This window comes from Panthera tigris, chromosome X, assembly GCF_018350195.1.
Source record: "Panthera tigris isolate Pti1 chromosome X, P.tigris_Pti1_mat1.1, whole genome shotgun sequence".
NCBI lineage: Eukaryota > Metazoa > Chordata > Mammalia > Carnivora > Felidae > Panthera > Panthera tigris.
The window spans coordinates 33353240-33372372 of record NC_056677.1 but is presented as its reverse complement, the minus strand read 5'-3'; the positions used below and the strand labels follow the sequence as shown (position 1 = coordinate 33372372).

At 41.5% G+C, this 19133-nt stretch overlaps 1 protein-coding gene across 6 annotated transcripts in view; it reads left to right on the top strand.

Annotated features, from left to right (window-relative positions):
• RPGR (retinitis pigmentosa GTPase regulator) overlaps nt 1-19133 on the top strand; it is a 55913-nt gene that overhangs the window by 23550 nt on the left and 13230 nt on the right. For 2 of the 6 annotated variants that reach the window (XM_042974213.1, XM_042974214.1), the window contains exons 11-14: nt 575-746; nt 5939-6036; nt 6378-6443; nt 8706-9659. In XM_042974213.1, the coding sequence (XP_042830147.1) occupies nt 575-746; nt 5939-6036; nt 6378-6443; nt 8706-9659 (1290 nt within the window). Of the gene's footprint in view, nt 1-574; nt 747-5938; nt 6037-6377; nt 6444-8705; nt 14956-19133 lie in introns of those variants that run through there. The other 4 variants (XM_007085473.3, XM_042974210.1, XM_042974212.1 and 1 more) reach the window with 3 other exon arrangements.

Sequence of the window (19133 nt, the reverse complement as noted above, 5' to 3'; positions counted from 1 at the left end):
AAGCATAAGAGACTCTTAAAAACTGATAACAAACTGAGGGTTGATGGGGGGTGGGAGGGAGGGGAGGGTGGGCGATGGGTATTGAGGAGGGCACCTTTTGGGATGAGCACTGGGTGTTGTATGGAAACCAATTTGACAATAAATTCCATATATTAAAATAAATAAATAAATAAATAAAAATTAAGTTCCAAAACATTTTCCTTTTGAAGTAAAAAGGTTAAGTTTGACTTTTTGTTATGAAAAAGCATATATAGAAAGATTGAGAAATATCAGTGTTTTGGAGTTACTCTTTTTGTTTAGGCCTCATGAGTGATTTTTTGTTTCCTAGCAGAGAAAATACATATACGCTTTTCCCCATCATGTGAAAAACAGGCTTCTAACTTAACAATTTAGAGCAATTTAGATACAGAGATAACAGAACAAAACATTTTTGAGTTCTTGGGGATTATTTAAAAATGAATGTGGGACAGTGGGTAACTTTGAAGTCTCTTTCTTAAATATGTTTAGCAACTGGAGAACAGTTTATATCAATATTAAAAACATCCTCTGTTTATTTAACCTGTTTATTTTAAAGGAGAAATCACCTGACTCTTTTCGAATAACACGAACACTACCTCCACTTGAAGGGAATCCTGTGCCACCTGTTTGCTTTTCCCCTATTCCAGTTCCTTTCCATATGTCTGCAATTAATCTGCCAGAGACCATGATACCTGAAGATGAAGACCTCATGCAGCCAATGGAACCAGGTAACATCTGATACTCTGCAGGCTCACACAAGAAATGTACCTTTTATTTCTGTTGTTTTCATGTTTATCTTAAGATGTTTTTGTCAATTAGTTAAATTGTCTTCCTAGTTAGAGGCTGACATCTCTTATCTGAGCTCAAGTCCAGGAATACTCTTACAAATACAGAGCATCATAAGTGAGCCTAGAAATCCCGTGTAACAATAGCAGTGTATTTTTATAGAGCAATGTATAATACACATAGTACCTTCTCTTATATCATCTCCTTTGAATCCTGAAGCAATTCCATGAAATAGGTGGGAGTTAATAAATTTGTTATTTTTATAGATAAGAAATGCAAGGTTTGAAGAGACTGAGTGACTTGGTCACAGCCACTCAGCTTATAAATGAAGTGAGCAGGATTCGAATACTAGTCTTCTGGTGGACCTATGTGAAGTCCTGCGTTTAGATAGTATAGCATAGTGGTTAAGAGCATGGGGTATGGGGTTCAGTTGACCCGGAGTGGGATGTCCGCTCTGACATTTATTGACTGTGATTTACTTTGGGAAAGTTACTTAATTTCTCTGAGACTTAGTTTCCCTATCTTTGAAATGAGCCTAATACTTCTTTAGAGAGTGATTGAGATTAAATGAGATATGGTATATAAAATACTTAGCATTGAGCCTAGCACCTCTAGGAACCTCTTTGTAAGTATAGTCTTGGTTATTATTAACACCTCTACCTCACTGCCTATTAGATATACATTTTATGTTTTATTTTTTTAACGTTTATTTATTTTGAGATAGAAGGAGAGCGCGAGCAGGGGAGGGGCAGAGAGAAGGGGAGAAAGAATACCAAGCAGGTTCCGTGCTGTCAGTGCAGAGCCCGACATGGGGCTTGATCTCACGAACCATGATACCATGACCCGAGCCAAAATCAGAGTCGGATGCTTAACTGACTAAGCCACCCAGACACCCCCATTTAATGTTTTAAATTGTAATCCCAGCTCCTTGGCTATGTAGTCCTCTTCTAAGTAATTTTGTTTACAGGTATTTGTGTATCTTAAGAGGGTATGTATGTTACTGCAGGGAATGTGCATGGATAGTAGGGGCAGGGTAAGAATCCAGGACCCAAGAGATCAGAGTAAGCAGTAGGTTTGGAATTAAGATAATTTGGGCATCTGGAATTAAGAACCATGGCACAGAGAATTTGTAGTGTCTTTGGGATCAAGAACCTAGACAGAAGTTGAGGTCATAAAAGCAAGAATTGTACGCCATGAGAATAGAATATTATCTACAACCAGGACCTTCGTAAGGAGCTGGTTTCTTGCATCTCACACACAACTTTTGTATGATCCCTTTTGAGATAAGAATCACTGGCACCATTCTGTCCTGTACATGGAAAAAGCCGAGTCTGACAACAGTGTGTACAAGGAAAAGAGAAGTTTACAGTTTGGGGGAAGTCGTTTCCTACCTTAAGAGATTTGAATGTGAACATGTACAGAGTTTTGTAGCTAGATCCAAAAGAAAAGTGATCCCTTATCTTTTTGTGGCTGTTTGCTAAAAGTGTCTACAAAGTATTCTGAAAGTTATGTCTAACATATAATGTGACTTTTTCTAAATTATTTGCAGACTTCAGTGTTTATCAGGGAGGTAGAAAGGTCAGGGAAGATCTTGCTGAGAAGGTGACATTTAAGCTAAAACATAGAGAATAAGAAAGACAGCCACATGAAGAGAGAGAATGATATGCATTTTAGGCAAGGAAAATAATGTAGGCAAAGGTTTGGAGGCAGTTTATAAGAAAAGGAAGGAAGACCATTGGAGCTAGACAGTGGGGAAAAGGCTAGAAAGATGCTGAAGAAAGAATGGGAAATTACTCATGATTTTATAGGCTGTGAGAAGCCTATTTTATTTGAGTGTTTTTCTTAAGTGCAATAGAAAGTCATTAAAGGGTTTTAAACAGTGGAGTGATGTGCTCCAATCCAATTTACATTTTAAGATGCTCCGTTTGCCTCTGTATGGATTGTAGGGAGGAAAGACCAAAAGTAGGAAGAACATTTAGCAGCCTTTTGCAGGAGACATCAGTGTGTGGTCCAAGGTGTTTGCTGTGGAGATGGAGAGAAGGGGGCAGATTGGACATACATTTTAGACAGAACTAACTGGATTTGCCAACCTTATTAATGGATTACACATAGATGTGAAGGAAAGGGAAGAATCAAGGATGGTTCCTAGGCAAGAAGATGGTTGGCAAGCTTGAAGGAAAAATTAAAAATTGAGTTTGAGATACCTGTGAGACATCGAAGCAGAAATATCGAGCAGGCAGTTGAAGATGCAAGCCTAAAGTTCAGAAGAGAGGTCTGAACTAGAGAGAGAACTTTGGAACCCAGACAACACAGAGATGGTATTTGCAACCCATGGGACTTGGTGAAATCACCTGATAGGTAGAATCACCTACTAGCTAGAGAAGAGAGCCCAGGATTTCGCCCTAAAAACATCTAACATTTAGAGTGTTTGGGAGGAAGAGCCAGCAGAGAAGCTCCATCAGCCAGTAGGGTAAGAGGGAAATCAAGAGAGAGTAGGGTCCTGAATTCAAAGTACTGCTCAGAGGTCATGGAAAAAGCTCAGAGAAGCATCCCATGGATCTGGCATCGTGGAGAACACCGGTGATCTTGACACAAGTAGTTCCAGGGGAAGATGAGGGCAGAAACCAGAGTGTTTAGAGTTGAGGCATGAATGGGAAATGAGGAAGTGAAGAGATGGGGTGTGTAGATAACCCTTTTGCATATTAGTCATGAAGAGGAGTGGAGAAAAGGGCTGGCAGTTAGAGGGAGATGTGGGGTCAATGGAAAATGTTAGAGCATTTTTGTATGCTAATGGACACGAGCCAGTAGTCCCAGATGGATTGGTAGCACACGAGAGCGATAATCCCCAAAGTGCAAAACTCTTGAGGAGAGTGGGGCTGGCATACCGAGCAGTCTTTGATAAGAGGAAAGACACATCCTATATTTTAACAGGAAAGTGGAGGTAAATGTGTCCATTTGTTGGTGGGAAGATAAGGCAGATCAGGTCTGATGACTTCTATTTTCTCAGTCAGGTATAAGGCAAAGCTTAAATGATCTACTGTCTCTTTTCCAAACCTCCATTCTCTGCCGTCTCCAAACTATCCTGCTTAGCATTTCCTATGTTAACCTTCCTCAGGCACAGTTCATTTCCTGTCTGTTCCAGTGTCTTCTGAGAATCCCTAATATTTTTTTAATTAAGTGTAAGTTTCCCCATATAACTCCCAACATGCTTTTCTAGCTTCATCTGTCAATAGTCTTTTTCTTATAACCTTAATTTAGGTCACAGGTCTGTAATCTACAGCTCATGAGCCAAATCTAGCCAGCTGCTTATTTTTGTAAGTAAAGTTTTATTGGAACTCAGTCGTGCCATTCCTTTATGTATTGCCTATGGCTGCTTTTCCACTACAGTAGCAGCGTTTGAGTCATTAGGACAGAGACTATATGGCCACAAGGCCTAAAATGTTTGCTATGTGGCCTTTTACAGAAATAGTTTACCAGCTCCTAATCTTGATCAAACTGAGCTCTTCACAGTCAGACTTAGCGGAAAAGCTGTGAAGTCAAGACAGACCTGACATTGACACTTGGCACTTAATAATTTGTGAAACGGAGATACACTACTTACCTCTCTTGTTGTCATGGAGGTCACTCAACATGTATGAAGGCGTGTGCTCCCAGCACATGGAAAGCCTTCATTACAAGTCATTCTGCCACTTCTCTTAGCGCTGGGCTTCCTTTTCTTCTCTGCCCACTTCATCTACTCCTCTCAGAATTCTGCTCACTCTTCCCTGCACCTCCTCAGTGAAATATTTCCTGATTCCCAACATTCGGGTGTGATTTCTCATGCCAATATATCACATATTTTATATTCCCTTCTAGACTGTAAGTTCATTAAGAAATAGTAGTTACTTAAGTTGATTATCTCCCGCATAGTACCTCACGTGGAATAAGCACAAACTGGTTATTTGCTCATTTGAATTGAATGTATTTACAAGGGACAGATCAGTGGGGACTGGTGTTTTCAGCGAAGACTTCATTCAGGAGTTCCTCTCAAATATGTATACAGGTGCTAAATGCAGGCAGAGTAAATGAGAAAAATGTAAGGTCAAGTAGAGCTCATAAGTCTTTTTTTTTTGGTGTTTATTTTTGAGAGAGAGGGAGGGACAAAGTATGAGCGGGGGAGGGGCATTGAGTGAGAGGGAGACACAGAATCCAAAACAGGCTCCAGGCTCTGAGCTGTCAGCACAGAGCCCGACCCGGGGCTTGATCCCACGAGCCGTGACGTCATGACCTGAGCCGAAGTCGGACGCTTAACTGACTGAGCCACCCAGTGCCCCAAGCTCATAAGTTTTAATGATCTGCTTTATGATGTAATAACCTTACAGTTTTCCATGCAAGTTTGTAGGTGCTTGTACTAGTTATCTTTTTCTACATAACAAGTGACCTTAAAACTTATCTAAGAGTTTGTGAGGGCCAAGAATCCAGGTGCAGCCCAGCTGAGGGGCTCTGGCTCAGAGTGTTTCCTGCAGTTACAATCATGCTGTCAGATGGGGCTGTAGTCATCTGAAGGCTCAATTGGGGCCGAAGGATCCTCTTCCATGTTCACTCATGTGGCGATTGGCAGGAGGTTTTACTTCCTCAGCATGTGGACTTCTCCCTAGGAATGCTCCTAGCATGGCTTCCCCCAGAGAAAGGCATGCAAGAGAGAAAGACGGGGCAGGGGGACCAAGATGTAAACTGCATTGACATTACAATTATGTCAGCTTTATTTTATTGGCCATACAGATCAGCCTGGTAAAATGTGGAAGGGAACAACACAAGGGCACACATACCAGGAGGATGTGGGTCACTGGGGCCCCTTTTAGGGACTGGCTGTCACAGTGCTTGATACCTGGGTAGTACATCTCCCAAAGGAATAGTATTTGCCCGTTCATATGAATGTAGCAGTTGTTATCATCAGCATCAAAACCTTTCAACTTTCAGAAAGAGACTTTAAAACCTGTTATCACTATGAATGAATTCTGTTCAGTTCCCTAAACATGAAGTTAAAGGACTTTAGTAATATTATGCCTGCACTTTACATTATGGAATAATTTGTTATCTAGTTGTCTTTCAGTTTTCCATTGAAATCTGGTTTTCCCTTTTCCCTTTGAATCAGATTATTTTCAAGATAAAATGACCACAGAGAAAGAGACAGACATTTCTTCAGCAACAGATTCAGAAAGCCTTGGAGAAACTACTGATGTTTTAAATATGGTAATAGTTTTCTTATTTATCTATATAGATTTCTTTGAATTTTAGTTCATCATGTATTCATATGTGTGTATACTTCCTATACTGTTAAATGCATCACAAAAGCTTTTGATTTTGGTTTTGTTTTCATTTTGCTTGTGATTTTTATGTTACACATTATTTTATTGAGGTACAGATTTCATACAAATACAATTACTTTCAGTCCTCATAACATTAGTATGCAGTTGAGAGTTGATTATATTACTATCTGAACTGTTTTGTGTTAATTTCATATATACATTAGAATGTGTAAATGTGTAATTCTATACATAGTATTCTTTTTAGAACATATTTTTTTATTTCAGACACATATGATGAGCCTGAATTCCAATGAAAAGTCATTAAAATTATCACCAGTTCAAAAACAAAAGGTAAAATATGGAGACTTATTTTCATTATTGTGGGTAAGAACAGTTCAAATTACATTTTTTGTTGAAAGGTTTCTAGAAAGAACACATGAAAGATAAGTATTCATTTACTTTAGATTTTAACAGACACAGGAATACATTGTAGATAGCCTCAATTTGGGTCTGTTCTGTTGGAATATATTTCCTGTGGTGCAGAAAGGGTGACAGAATTTCATTGGTATCACTAACGAGTCTAATAGCAGTATTTTCTTATCATCAAAGCAAAGGATTATTACAGCACTTCCTAAATACTGGAAGAGGCTACTGTTTATCAGAACAATTCTCAGACTTGGGTTGAGTAGGAATTTGGTTGAGTTACCATGCTGACCTAAAAGGTCTTTTCTAGCTCTGAAATTTGCTGGTTTTAGTGAAAATATTTGATAATTGCTTTTCCAATGTGTGGAATGGGTTTTAATCTGTCAAGGAATTGCTAGCATAAAAACAGAATTAAACATTTGGAAATTAATCAGAAACCATGCTTGGGTGATAAAGGGACGCTTTTAATGAATAACAAATGAATAGCAAAAGGAAGGGATAGTCTGGTTTTCACAGCCCTGTCAAGATAAAGGCCTGCCCTAAAATCCTTTGCTTCTCCTGGCTTTGAGGACCAGTGAGGTGAAAGGAGGAGAGGGGTTTGGCGATTAGAAAAGTAAATTGGAGAAATATAAATTGAAGGAAGAAGGCTTATAGAAAACATTTCATTTCCATTTCCAGTGCCTTTGCCACATTAATAAACTAAAACTCCTTAACCAGAATGCAAGAGAGTCTCACTGAATTATAAAAATTTAGTGCCAGTCTTCATTTAGTCTTATCTCTAGTTTGCTGAGAGGCCTGGCCAATAACAACATTCCTTTTGAATATGGGAGAGTTGTTGTCGTAATACACCGAGGAAGCCCAGCGAATGTTGACTGACTATACTTCCATGCAGATATCTTTCCTATGTCTTTTCTTCCTCTTTTAGACTCGAGGCTCTCCTCTTCCATGCTGCCTTACTGTACTAGGGAAATAAAGACACATGCATGTAGAAATCATTTCTGGCATCTGGGCCTCCGTCTCTCTTTAGGGCTCTGGAAAGAATTGTGACTTTGTAAATAGGACCGAGAACAAACAGAAAAGGAAAGCACTTCCTTTTAAACCGAGATATATTTTATACACGTAGTCCTTTTAAGCAGAAGCCTGACAAGACCTATTCTAGTGAACAGAAAAAGATTTATTTTAGTGTTTCCATATATTAATTTTTAACTTGTGCTGTTTTAATAATTTTTTAAGCAAAAAAAAATGACCTCTTCCTAGGCCTAGCACTCATGCCAATTTTTAAAACTTGATTTCATGAGATTTTACAATCCAGAGAGCTGAATTCATCGAATATTTCAATTCATTAGCTTGTAGAATTTAGGCCAACAATTTGATTTTTACCTTATTTTGTCCAGCAGGAAATTAATTTCATATTCTTAATGTATCATTTGAGTCACAATGTTTAGTTTCATAGCTTTTATAAAAATCTTACATTTTACCTGAAGTATTTTTTCCTCATAGTGGTTTCTTTTACATATGCAAGTTTTTATAATTAAAGAATACAAGAGATAAAAGGAAAGGGTTAAAAATTTGAAAACCCAAAGAATTGTTTTGAAAAGAAAGATATTATTATCTAGTATGTGGATAAGAAGATCTGTTGTTTTCATTTCAGATTTTTCTTGTAGAGATAAGCTATTCATTTTTTCTATTTTGTAACAATTTCACATTTTCATTTATTTTGTTTTGGGAAGTTCATGGAATCAAAAGACCAATCACAGTTTGACAATTAAAATACTAGGGAAGGTAGTTGCATTGCATGGAAGAGAAGTGTACATTTTTAACAGTATTCTGCAGAATCAGTCTGGAAGTGTACTCCATTTGAGAATTGATTCAGGATGAGAAAAGGGGTAGAGAAGAAATATCGATGGTACTGTGTGAGTAACGGCCAAATGGAAGCAGCTGGTAAGAATGTGCAGGTTAGACGCAGAGACACGGTACCACAGCAGAACCGGTTGCCCCGTAGACTTAGAGAGTAGCGTAAATCATCTGTAGAGAAAGCGACATCTGAGCAAAGCATCTGGTCCAACTGGACGCTTTTTATTCTGCCAGCGACACTTAAGAGTGATGCAGAATCTTGGCGGTATTTTGTAGCAGATAAGTTAACCTTTGTCAATTAACAGTCCTATGACAGTTATTTCACAAAATTTGCAGAAACGAGAAACAGTCGAGAAACTGGAGCAGCATACAGCTCACTTTGAAAATGATGGTAGTAAAGAGCGTGCAAGTGAAGAGACGTCCAGAACGGTGAAAGAGGGGAAAGTATATAGACAGCTGGTGGCAAAGGGAACGTACATGCTGCCAGTACCTGGGACTGGGCGCGCGTTTTCATATGAGGACTTAGGCGAGGCGTGGGGCCAGCCGGGGCCTCAGGCTGACACCCGTGCCGAGGGTGTGCGCAAAGAGATATTTAGATGTGAGAGCAAGCACGGTATTTACCCACCTGATGGTAGAGAGATAGAACGGGAAAGCGATGGAGGCAGAAGTCTGAAGGACTCAGAAACGGAAGAAGCAGTGTCTGAGAGAGGAGCTGAGCTGCCGGAAATGGCAGGTCTGAAGGATATGAGACAAAGTGAAGAGAATTTAAGATATATGAATATGTTCTTTGACGACTTACCAAATAGAGATGTGGATATTGAGGATGAAGAGAGTGAACGCTTTGTTAAGGACAGTAAGAGGAACAAGCAAGACGTGATCTTTGACAGTGAAAGAGAATCTATAGAGTCAGACAGTTACATGGAAGGAGAAAGTTCAAGTCAGCAAGGTATCGCTGATGGCTCTGAGCAGTCCGAGTCAGAATTTAGTAGCGGAGAGAAAGAGGATGATGAAGTGGAAACTGACCAAAACTTGTGGTATAGCAGGAAATTTATTCAACAAAGACACGAGGAAGAGACTGAACACAAAATGTCCACATTCATCGCAAAATATAATTTTAACTTTGGGCACTTGTCAGACATCCCAGAGGAGCAGGAAGGCACAGAGGAGTCAGAAGGAAGTGAAATAGAGAAGCAAGAGGTAGATGCAAATGAGGAAAATGTGGAGGTGCCCGAAGGAAAAGAGGAGAAGGAAATAGAGATCCTGTCAGACGACCTTAAAGACAGAACTGAGGTGAGTGAGGGCAAGGGAAAGGCAGGGGGAGAGGTGGAGGAGGATGTGCCTGAAGCTGGAGGTGAGGGGGGAATCCAGCGGGAGGGAAATTCTGGAGTGGAACAGAGTCAGAGTGAGGAGGGGGAAGAGGAGGAAGACGAGGGAAGAGGAGAAACAGAGAGCCTGGATAAGGGAGAGAAAGACCTAGAAGAGGAGGAGGACCAGGACCAAAGGGAGAGGGAGCAAGACCATAAAGAGATAGGGGAAGGGGAGGGGCAAAGAGATGAAAAGGAAGGGGAGGGGAGAGAAGGGGAAGAAGACAGGGAAGAGGAAGAAGAGAAAGAAGGCAAGGAGGAGGGAGAAAGGAAAGAGGAAGAGGCTCAAGAGGAAGGACAGGGAGAAGGGGAAGAAGAAGAGGAGGAGGAGGAAGGGGAAGGAGAGGGAGAAGCAGAGAAAGGAGAGGAGGAAGCAGAGGGGGAAGGGAAGGAAGGAGAAGGGGAAGGAGAGGGAGAAGCAGAGAAAGAAGAGGAAGAAGGGGTAGAGGGGGAAGGGGAAGAGGAAGGGGAGGAGGTTGGAGAGGAGGAAGGAGAGGATGAAGGAAAGAAAAGAGAAAGTGAAGGGGAAGAAGAAGAGGGAGAAGCGGAGGAAGGAGAGGGAGAAGGGGAAGAAGAAGAAGTGGGGGAAGCAGGGGAGGAAGGAGAGGAGGAGGGGGAAGAGGATGAAGGAGAGGGGGGAGGGGAGGAGGGGGAGGGGGAGGAAGGAGAGGGGGAAGGGGAGGAGGGGGAGGAAGGAGAGGGGGAAGGGGAGGAGGGGGAGGAAGGAGAGGGGGAAGGGGAGGAGGGGGAGGAAGGAGAGGGGGAAGGGGAGGAGGGGGAGGAAGGAGAGGGGGAAGGGGAGGAGGGGGAGGAAGGAGAGGGGGAAGGGGAGGAAGGAGAGGGGGAAGGGGAGGAGGGGGAGGAAGGAGAGGGGGAAGGGGAGGAAGGAGAGGGGGAAGGGGAGGAAGGAGAGGGGGAAGGGGAGGAAGGAGAGGGGGAAGGGGAGGAGGAAGAGAAGAAAGGCGAGGGGGAAGAAGAGGTGGGGGAGGAAGAGGAAGAAAGAGGGGGGGAAGGGGAGGGGGACAAGGAAGAGGAAGAAGGGGAGGAGGAAGGAGAGGGGGAGGAAGCAGAGTGGGGAGTGAGGGAGAGGGAAGACAAAGAGGACGATGAGGAAGAAGAAGGGAAATACAAGGAGATAGGAGATGAAGAGAGGGAAAAGCAGGAAAGGCAGGGTGAAGGAAGAGAGTCCAACAAAGTGAGCAAAATCAAAGGGTCTGTGAGATATGACAAAAATAAGGCACACCCCAAAAAGTTTACTACTAACACAGAGGAAAAGGGGAAAGAGTACAAGGTACAGAGGTTCAAAATGCCAGTGCAGTCAAAACAAGTTTTAGAAAATGGGCCACCAGGTTCCAAAAAATTCTGGAACAATGTATTGCCACATTATTTAGAACTGAAGTGACAAGCTTTAAATTTGACCTGATATTGTCCAGCCAAATAATTTGAACATTTTACACGTAATAGGCACTCAGTACATTGTATTAAATTGATTTTATGTCATGGTCACTTTATGTGTGGTACAGTAACGACTGCTAAGACAGCACAAAGCACTGGTAAATTTGGCTCCTCTTAAGCCAATATTTTGGTATATTTTCCCTCTAAATTATAAATCTATCACTAGAAAATGGTCATAGCAGATAGTTAACATTATATATTCCTCATTAAGGGCAGATTTGGAAAATAGGAGTATACTATAGGAGTATTGCGTTTGTATATACAAACTGGCCCCTTTAAAGATGGCACAGATCCTTAAGGGCTATGAAAACATCTCATTTCTTACACATTTCTTTCAGTCTCTGATTACAAGTTGTCTATACATAGAATAATTTTATAAGATTTTCTGAAGATTTTTTAGGGCTTTCTAAAGCTACAATGGAAGATTCACATTTTTAAAAAGTAGTGCTGTCTTTTTACCTTTTATGTGTCCTTTTTGCAACAGTTTACCAAGTGACAGCTGGATTCAGGGCTCAGGTTGTAATGTGATGTCTTTCAGTTACTGTCCGGGCAACTGGCAGTGTAGCTCATGAAATGGAGATGAACTTAAGCATCTATTCTGGAAGTATGTACAACTTTTAAGTATTTATTGCCCAGGCAGAGCTCCCCACTGGGCTTCGGTTTCCTCATGTGTAAAATGGAGTAGATTGGATGATAGAACTCCAATCCCTTTTAACTCTCAGACTCTTTCATTCTAACAGGCTGATTTACTCCCATCATGTTGGTTATTTGCAGAAGAGGTTTTTAAGGAAGAAAAATTATACTTTAAAATTAATTGAGTTTCTATAAAATATTGTTCTTGACTCTTACAAACTTAGGACGGCTTTAATGTCTCTTTTGTCATTCTGTATTTCTAAACTATAACTTCTGAGCTTTAACTGTACTGTCAGAATCTTCATTCCCAGTGTCTGTGATGTACCCTCAACCTGTTTTTCGCTGACTGTTCTGTAATTCTCAGTTTATTGCTTGTCAGAACGTTTCAAGTAAAATAAACATTAAGTGTATTCCATCAGTAATTGTTTGTGGAAAGAGAAACTAACATCATGTATTGAATTTTAGAGAGGCTGGATTTCTATTAGTGTAAATTCAATCTTCCCTTACAACGTTCAGTTCGTGTAATGCAGCCAGATCGTTCTTTATTCATAGCTCCATTTTCAATGGATTCACTGCTCCAGTCCCTTCCATATCTTGGGCATTAGGGATTTCTTATACTTTCTTTTATCAAGGAAGATCTTGATGGTAAACTTCCTGTGAATTTTGTGGAATGGGATCCTCTGTGCATTTGATTCTCCGTGAGCAAGAATCTGGGGAGAGAGACCAGAATACGAAGAGAAGAAACTCCTAGGAGCAATTGTAGATTTTGTTTTAGCTGCAGGGATACGTGGTTGCTGCCCCTAACTAACCAAATATGCTAATTTGGCATTGCAGGGTTCTACCAAATTCTACCACAGTCAGTAAGTGCCAGTGGGGTAGAGTTGGTACTTTGACAAAGTGTATGTGCTGTGTTGTCAATTCAAGGGCCTACCGTGGTTATTGAAAAGTCGACTTAAAATGATTAAGTGAGATGGATGATTGAAGAGGAGTTCATAAAGGAAAAGCCTTCAGGGAGAAAAGACACTCTTGCACTCAAGTTACTAATGTAAAAGGTGTGGACATTCTTCTTGCACCAAAGACGTCATCAGCCAGCAATGCTGAAATGGGGTTCTTACCACGTGCCCATCTCAGTATTGGAACTGGTCTAGAGAGCCGCTTTTAAACAGCATTTCCTGCCCATTTCTTCACATTGCCCTGGCCAAAAACATGTTCTGTGCTCTTTTAGGAAGGGTAGCTCGTGCAGGCACGGTGTTCTGGTCAGAAGAGCACAGGCCTAGTCATTTTGAGATGTGAGTTAGTACTTGGTTAAATAGCTTGGAATAATCGGTTCCGTTCCTTGTCATCCCCATCTGCTGGTTGATCAAGCTTTTCTTGTCATTTATCACTGATCATTACTGAGGCCAGTGTGAGTTGTGTGTGTAGAGTCCATTGAGTTACAGTTCCAGGTGAGGACTCTGGCAGAAAAATAGTTTAAGGTAAGCTATGAAGGAGTACCACAGAAACATCTGCTGCCGCTGAATAGCAGCTCTTGAGGTGAGTGCAATGAAATGTCTTCTGTTACTTCATTATAGAGGTAAACTTGCTCTTCACGTATGTAAAGATAAAAGACTGCCGTAAAGGAAGGCACTTTGATTCCTCCTTCCTTCATTCCTTCTGTTGTGCCTGACATATGGCTTCATACTTGGTGCCTATGATTCACTCAACCAATAAGCGTGTACCTAAGCACCAAAAAGGGAACAGAAGCTTTCCAAAATCAGGTAGATCTCCAGAAATGAGGGCTGCTTGTAGTCCAACTCCTGTGGCCTTTTTACCTGTCAGGGACATTAGGTAGGTACAGATTGCTTGAAAGAACACCAGGTAAAAGGAGTTCCTTGGGCTCTGCCTCTAACTGTGGCTTAACAGTGCCCTTGTGTTTCCCAATACCCCCGTGTTCTTAGCTAGGACTACCCGAACAGAAAAATAGGATCTGAAAACAAATCTGTGGCTTTCTAGGCTGATGGGAGCCATGAGCGTGTTTCAGTGTGACTGCAGCCTAGAGTATCTTTTGGTCCTGGATAAGGAGGCAAAGGGCCTTATGTGTTTATAAAATTTGTTAAACAACAAGAGTAAGATGATCACATTTGGCCTTTTGCAACATTCTGGCAGCAGTATGGAGGGTGGGTTGGAGAGGAAGAGGACCAGAGCTAGGGATGCCAATTAGGCTGCTCTAGGGGACCAGACAGAGACAGAAGAGGGGCTGACCTAGAAGAGTGTGGACAGAGTCGGGGACATGTGTTATCAAGAGAACTTCAGGGATAGAATTGGAGGGCTTAGTAAAGGGATGTAAGTTGGAGGGAGGGAAAAGGCCAAGCTTTTCTTGTTTCTGTTTGAAGAACTGGGTAGGAAGTGTGCCATTCACCAAGGCTGAGCACAGAGGAGTAGGGGTAGATTCAGGAGCCTGCTGGGCCCTGTTCATCCAGGAGGTGTCCAGCGGACAGATACACGTCTGGGCCTGGAGCTCAGGGGAGATGGCCGGGCATTACCGACTTCCATGGGGAGTTAAAAGCATGGAGTTGAGTGAGAGGCGGCACTCACAGTGTGAGAAGGGAAGAGAACTGAAGACAGAGTTTGAGGAAACATCAGTAGATAACGGAGAGGTTGAGCGAGGGAAATCTGAGAAGGAGGCCAGGTAGGAACACTTTCTAGGAAAGAGAGGCGCCCCCCCAAGCCAAGGAGGCAGTGGTGGAGGGCAGCAGAGAGGTCTGGGAGAGGCCTGGCAGAGACCAGGCAAGAGCCCACACTGCCTGCTAAGAGAGATCCCCAGGAAGCCTGCCTTGCAGAGAAAAAGGGTCAGGGACTTCGGTGCCGTGGGAAAAACCATCTTAGACTTTTACCTGCGATTACTCTATATGAGGCTACATAAGCATAGGATCTTGAAGTGAGCTTATCATCAAAAAGGAAGAGCCTACAATGCCCTGAGTTTCAGCACGTGGGGGAAACAGCTCTGAGGGTGGCGGTTCTGGTTTTCACATTATTTGAGCAGAGCTGGGAAAGAGCCTGGGCCCTGGCACCTGGTAGGCCTGCATTCAAAACCCCAGTCCTTCACAGATTAAGCTGTGTGAATACCTGGAAAAGCTATTGTTTTCTTTTTCTTTTTTTTTTTTTTTGACTCTTCTGAGTCTTACTTATTTCTTTTTATAAAGGGAAGGGTCTTTGGATAGTTAACACATGAAACATGTTAGTGGTACTCAGCAAATGGTAACCTGTGTCACTCTGTCCCCTCTGACTCCCATCAAGTCAGGTGCAGAACTACCCTCGTGCATCTCCAGGTCACTGACAGATATGTGTGAGTCTAGTCCTGTGAACCTGACTTCTGTGTAAATACCACATACCCTCCCTGCCCCCCCAAATTGGCTTAAGACAGATCTGTGGGAATGAAGTGAGTTGCAATCATGATAAATATACCCTTAAATATGGGGTAGAGTGAAACTATGCACACCGTCCATGGGTCATCCTCAACATTTGAAGCATGGTCAGAGCTGATGGTACTCACACAGTTAGGCATCACTGCTGTCACAGGACAACAGATTTCCCTGTGTCCTAATGTTTTTTTTTTTTTTATCAAGATAGGTTAAAGAATAACTCCACACATAACAACTGCCTACCAACAAGAAGTGCTGTATGCCAGGCATGATATTCACTTTTGCAGGCCTGCTTGTCAGAGTCAAACTGGAATGGATTTGGCGGTGAAAATACTGGGTTAGGAATGAGCCCAGGGTTTTGGTACATAGAAAGCAGGAAACGTTTAGGGATTATAAAGTAGTGACAAAGCCAATAATTTGGAGGTCCACCTGGGAGCCCATAGGTGCAATCTGGCCTGCAGACTTTGTTTGGCATACACAGTGATTTTTTTAACATTTGAGGCCATTGCCAACATTGAAATACCCAGGGATTCTATACTGAAGCAGTGTTTTTCAAACTTCTCTTGGAAACCTGAGGCACCACTGGCCCACAGCCCAGTCAGAGTGGCCCTCCACTTCCGTGTCATCCTGGCCTGCTCCTGACAGGCCCTGCCTTCTCCCCTGGGCTGCTCTAGGTGCCGGGCTCCTGGCGAGAATCAAGGGGTATGTCTAAGAGGGTAGAACAAATAAGTGTACACTTTGAATGAATTACTTTCTGATGATAAGATCTGGGACATTATGGTGAAAAGGTGTCCAGGCATCTTGGGATTTTTTTTTTTTGATAGTCCTCTGTGTATACTAGGGAGTCTTACAATCACAAATATGTTTTTAAATTGCTTATATTTATATACAGATACTTATCCTTTGCTTTTGTTGTTTTCTCTGTAAATAATCTTTTTAGTCTTGATATAAACCCGCCGAGGTAGGTGTTGCTAGTGTCATCCTCCCATTTAACAGAGAAACTGTAAAATACATTAATTAGGCACCTTGCTCAGGCCGTGATTGGTGGAGCAGAGCTTGGGAAGCAGTAGTTAGGTCTTTGTATTGAATGCCCTTCCTTCTCTCCTCCTGCCTCAGTGATTTCTAGGGTAGTATAATAGTATAAACATGAAGTTACATATTAACCCCTCTTGTCCTAAAAAACCTTGAAATTGAGCTTTTAGGATATACGCTTCCCCACCTGGTATGATGTAGGTACAAAGTTTAATGCTCTATTAACCTAGCTGGAAAATGTCTGCCCTATATGACATTGAGGCATCTCACAAATCCAGAATTGTAGCACAAAATTTTACACTTTACAGTGCCTTTTCAAAACTTTTCTAAAAAACTCTTTATTGGAATATAATATATACAGAAAAGATCATATCTCATGCATGTATGTCCAGCTCAGTGTATTTTCCACAAATTGAACCTGTTCGTATAGTCAACATCCAGATCAAGGAGGAGCACACTGTCAGCTCCCCAGTAGCTCCCCTTCAACCCTCTTACAGGCATTTCTCATCCCCCCAGGGTGACCGCTATGCCAGTTTCTGATGGCAACCTCTAGTTTTTCAAGTATACGATATGATGGTATTCTTAAGCCAGCTGAAACCTCACGAGGAACATTTGGTTTCTTGGTATTTCCTGTAAGATATGTAAAACGTGTGGGCCCTGGGCCAGATCCAAGACTGCAGCTCCCCGTGTTGTGTCTGACCAATGAGACAACGGTCCTCTTGCGAGAGCCAGGCCTAATCACTTCTTCACTGTGGTCCCAACACAACATGCGTTTCCACTGACCATCCTAGACTGCTTTATGTCTTATGTGCTTCTGGTGACAAGAATGTATTTAAACTTTACCCTTTCTCTTTGTAAAATGATAGTGTTCTGCCAGTCTCTCCTAAATTGTTTCGGTTTGAAGGTAAGTACTGTATGTGATTTAAAGTAGTTGTCCAGATGTGAGTAGATTAATTTTCAATGTGCTTAAGTGCAACGTGCTACACTTGATGTGATTTCTAGTGAAAATGTTTTCTAAGAGCTTTCTCAAATTGAGAAGACGATATCATTCCAGCAGTTGTTCGTTGTTGCAGATTTTCATAAAGTTAATGAGTAAATTTATAGTTTATTATAAGAGAGATGAGTGTTTTGCTTATTTCTGAAATAGGGCAAAATGTCATGTTCCTTTGTATAATCGCATGATATTGTCCTATGGTTACATTAATATCTTAGTTAACTGGCATGACTGGAGTTGACCCAGGTGCTAAACTAGCAGAACTCTCTGAGTGAAGAGGACTTTGCTGGAACACAGCACACTGACCCTCCCTCTGGGAGACAGTCAGTCTGAAATTGTCCTTCTCAGGAACACTGTTCTTTTCTAGTTGGCCTTCATTTATGTACATTCATGAATACATCTGTCTATCAGCCATCAATCCTAAATCCAGTAATCCTGCTTCCCATTCCCCTCCAAAGTAGTCTTTGATCATTTTACATACTCATAATGTGCTTATGGCTAGGCATAATATACAATATAAGTTGCTTAGGAAAAAAAAAGAAAGCTTTAGAAATTCTTGGTAAATGGTAGCTACCTTGTAGTTAACCCTACCCAACCTAAATGTGCAGCGCATCCTTTAATATAGCTCTCTACCCTGGTACCCTGTTTTCCTCTCCCGCTTTCCCCTCTCACATGCACTGACCTTTGCTTGACCTAAGTCAGGCCCTTCCAGAGCAACTTCTGAAACTCTTAAATCTCAAGCCTTCACTTCTGGATTGCTTGTCCTTAGTGGCAGTGCTGTTAGGCCACACCCTTTTTGCTACTGGCCTGAGGATGCCACTTACGTCTGTTACTAAGGTGTGAAATCTAAACATATCCTCTCCCTAGCCTGAGTTCTCACATTTTGTATTTTTGCCAGAAAAGAGATGAGTTAATTACAAGCATTATTTTCAAACCACCCACAAAAGATTCCTTTGGGTGTCCAGCTTATCCTTGGCCAAATAGCGACTGGGAAGGTGACCATAAGAAGCTAGTTACAGTGTTGAAGGGATATAAAGGGTGTGTATCATCTGAGGCAGGTATGGCCCACGTGAACTTTGTAAAAACATTCTTCATGGGAGTAAATGGCACAAGTTACTTACTGCCTCACCTATTTTAGGGGCCATTGTGCCTTTAGTGAAGTGCATAAATGAAAAGCATAGGGAAAAAGTCCAGTAAGGAGCCTGATCCCTTAATGACAAAAAATAAGCAGTATTCCACCGAAAATACGAAACTGCCAAAAAAAAAAAAAAAAAATCTCAGTATAGAATAAAGTTACTCGGAACATAACGAATATTTTTCTGCCTATACTTAATATTACATGATTTACTGTGTGTATCAAATCCATAGACAGGTTATCTTATAATTTGGATTCGTTGGACAGGAGCCAGATGGACTAAGTTCTGCCTCTGTTTGGGTTTTCCCTCTGCTTTAAATTACCAAGAGCAGAGCATTTAAACTGCCTATGTCCCTTTATCTTCTTCCTGGAATGTAAGTAATTATACTTAACTCTCTCTCATGAATATCAGTGAACTGTACTCCTGGAGTGATTTTAAATCCCTATGTTTTGGAAAATAAATATAATATATAGATGTGATCATGTTATAATGCTACAGTAGAAAGCTTTTTAACTTCTCTAAAGTTTAAAAGCATTCTTTTGAGACAGCTCAAAAAGCATATTTAATTTTTTTCCCCCGTTTAACCTTGTCACAGATGCAGATAGAATTTTGGAAATCCTGGCCATTGAAAATGTTGAAATAGAACGATGTGCATAAAGCCCTGGTAATACAGTAACTTGACATGCGTCATAGATTATGTAGCGTTTTGTTTCTTTGACTTCAGCATTTGAATCCATATTCTGTGTGTT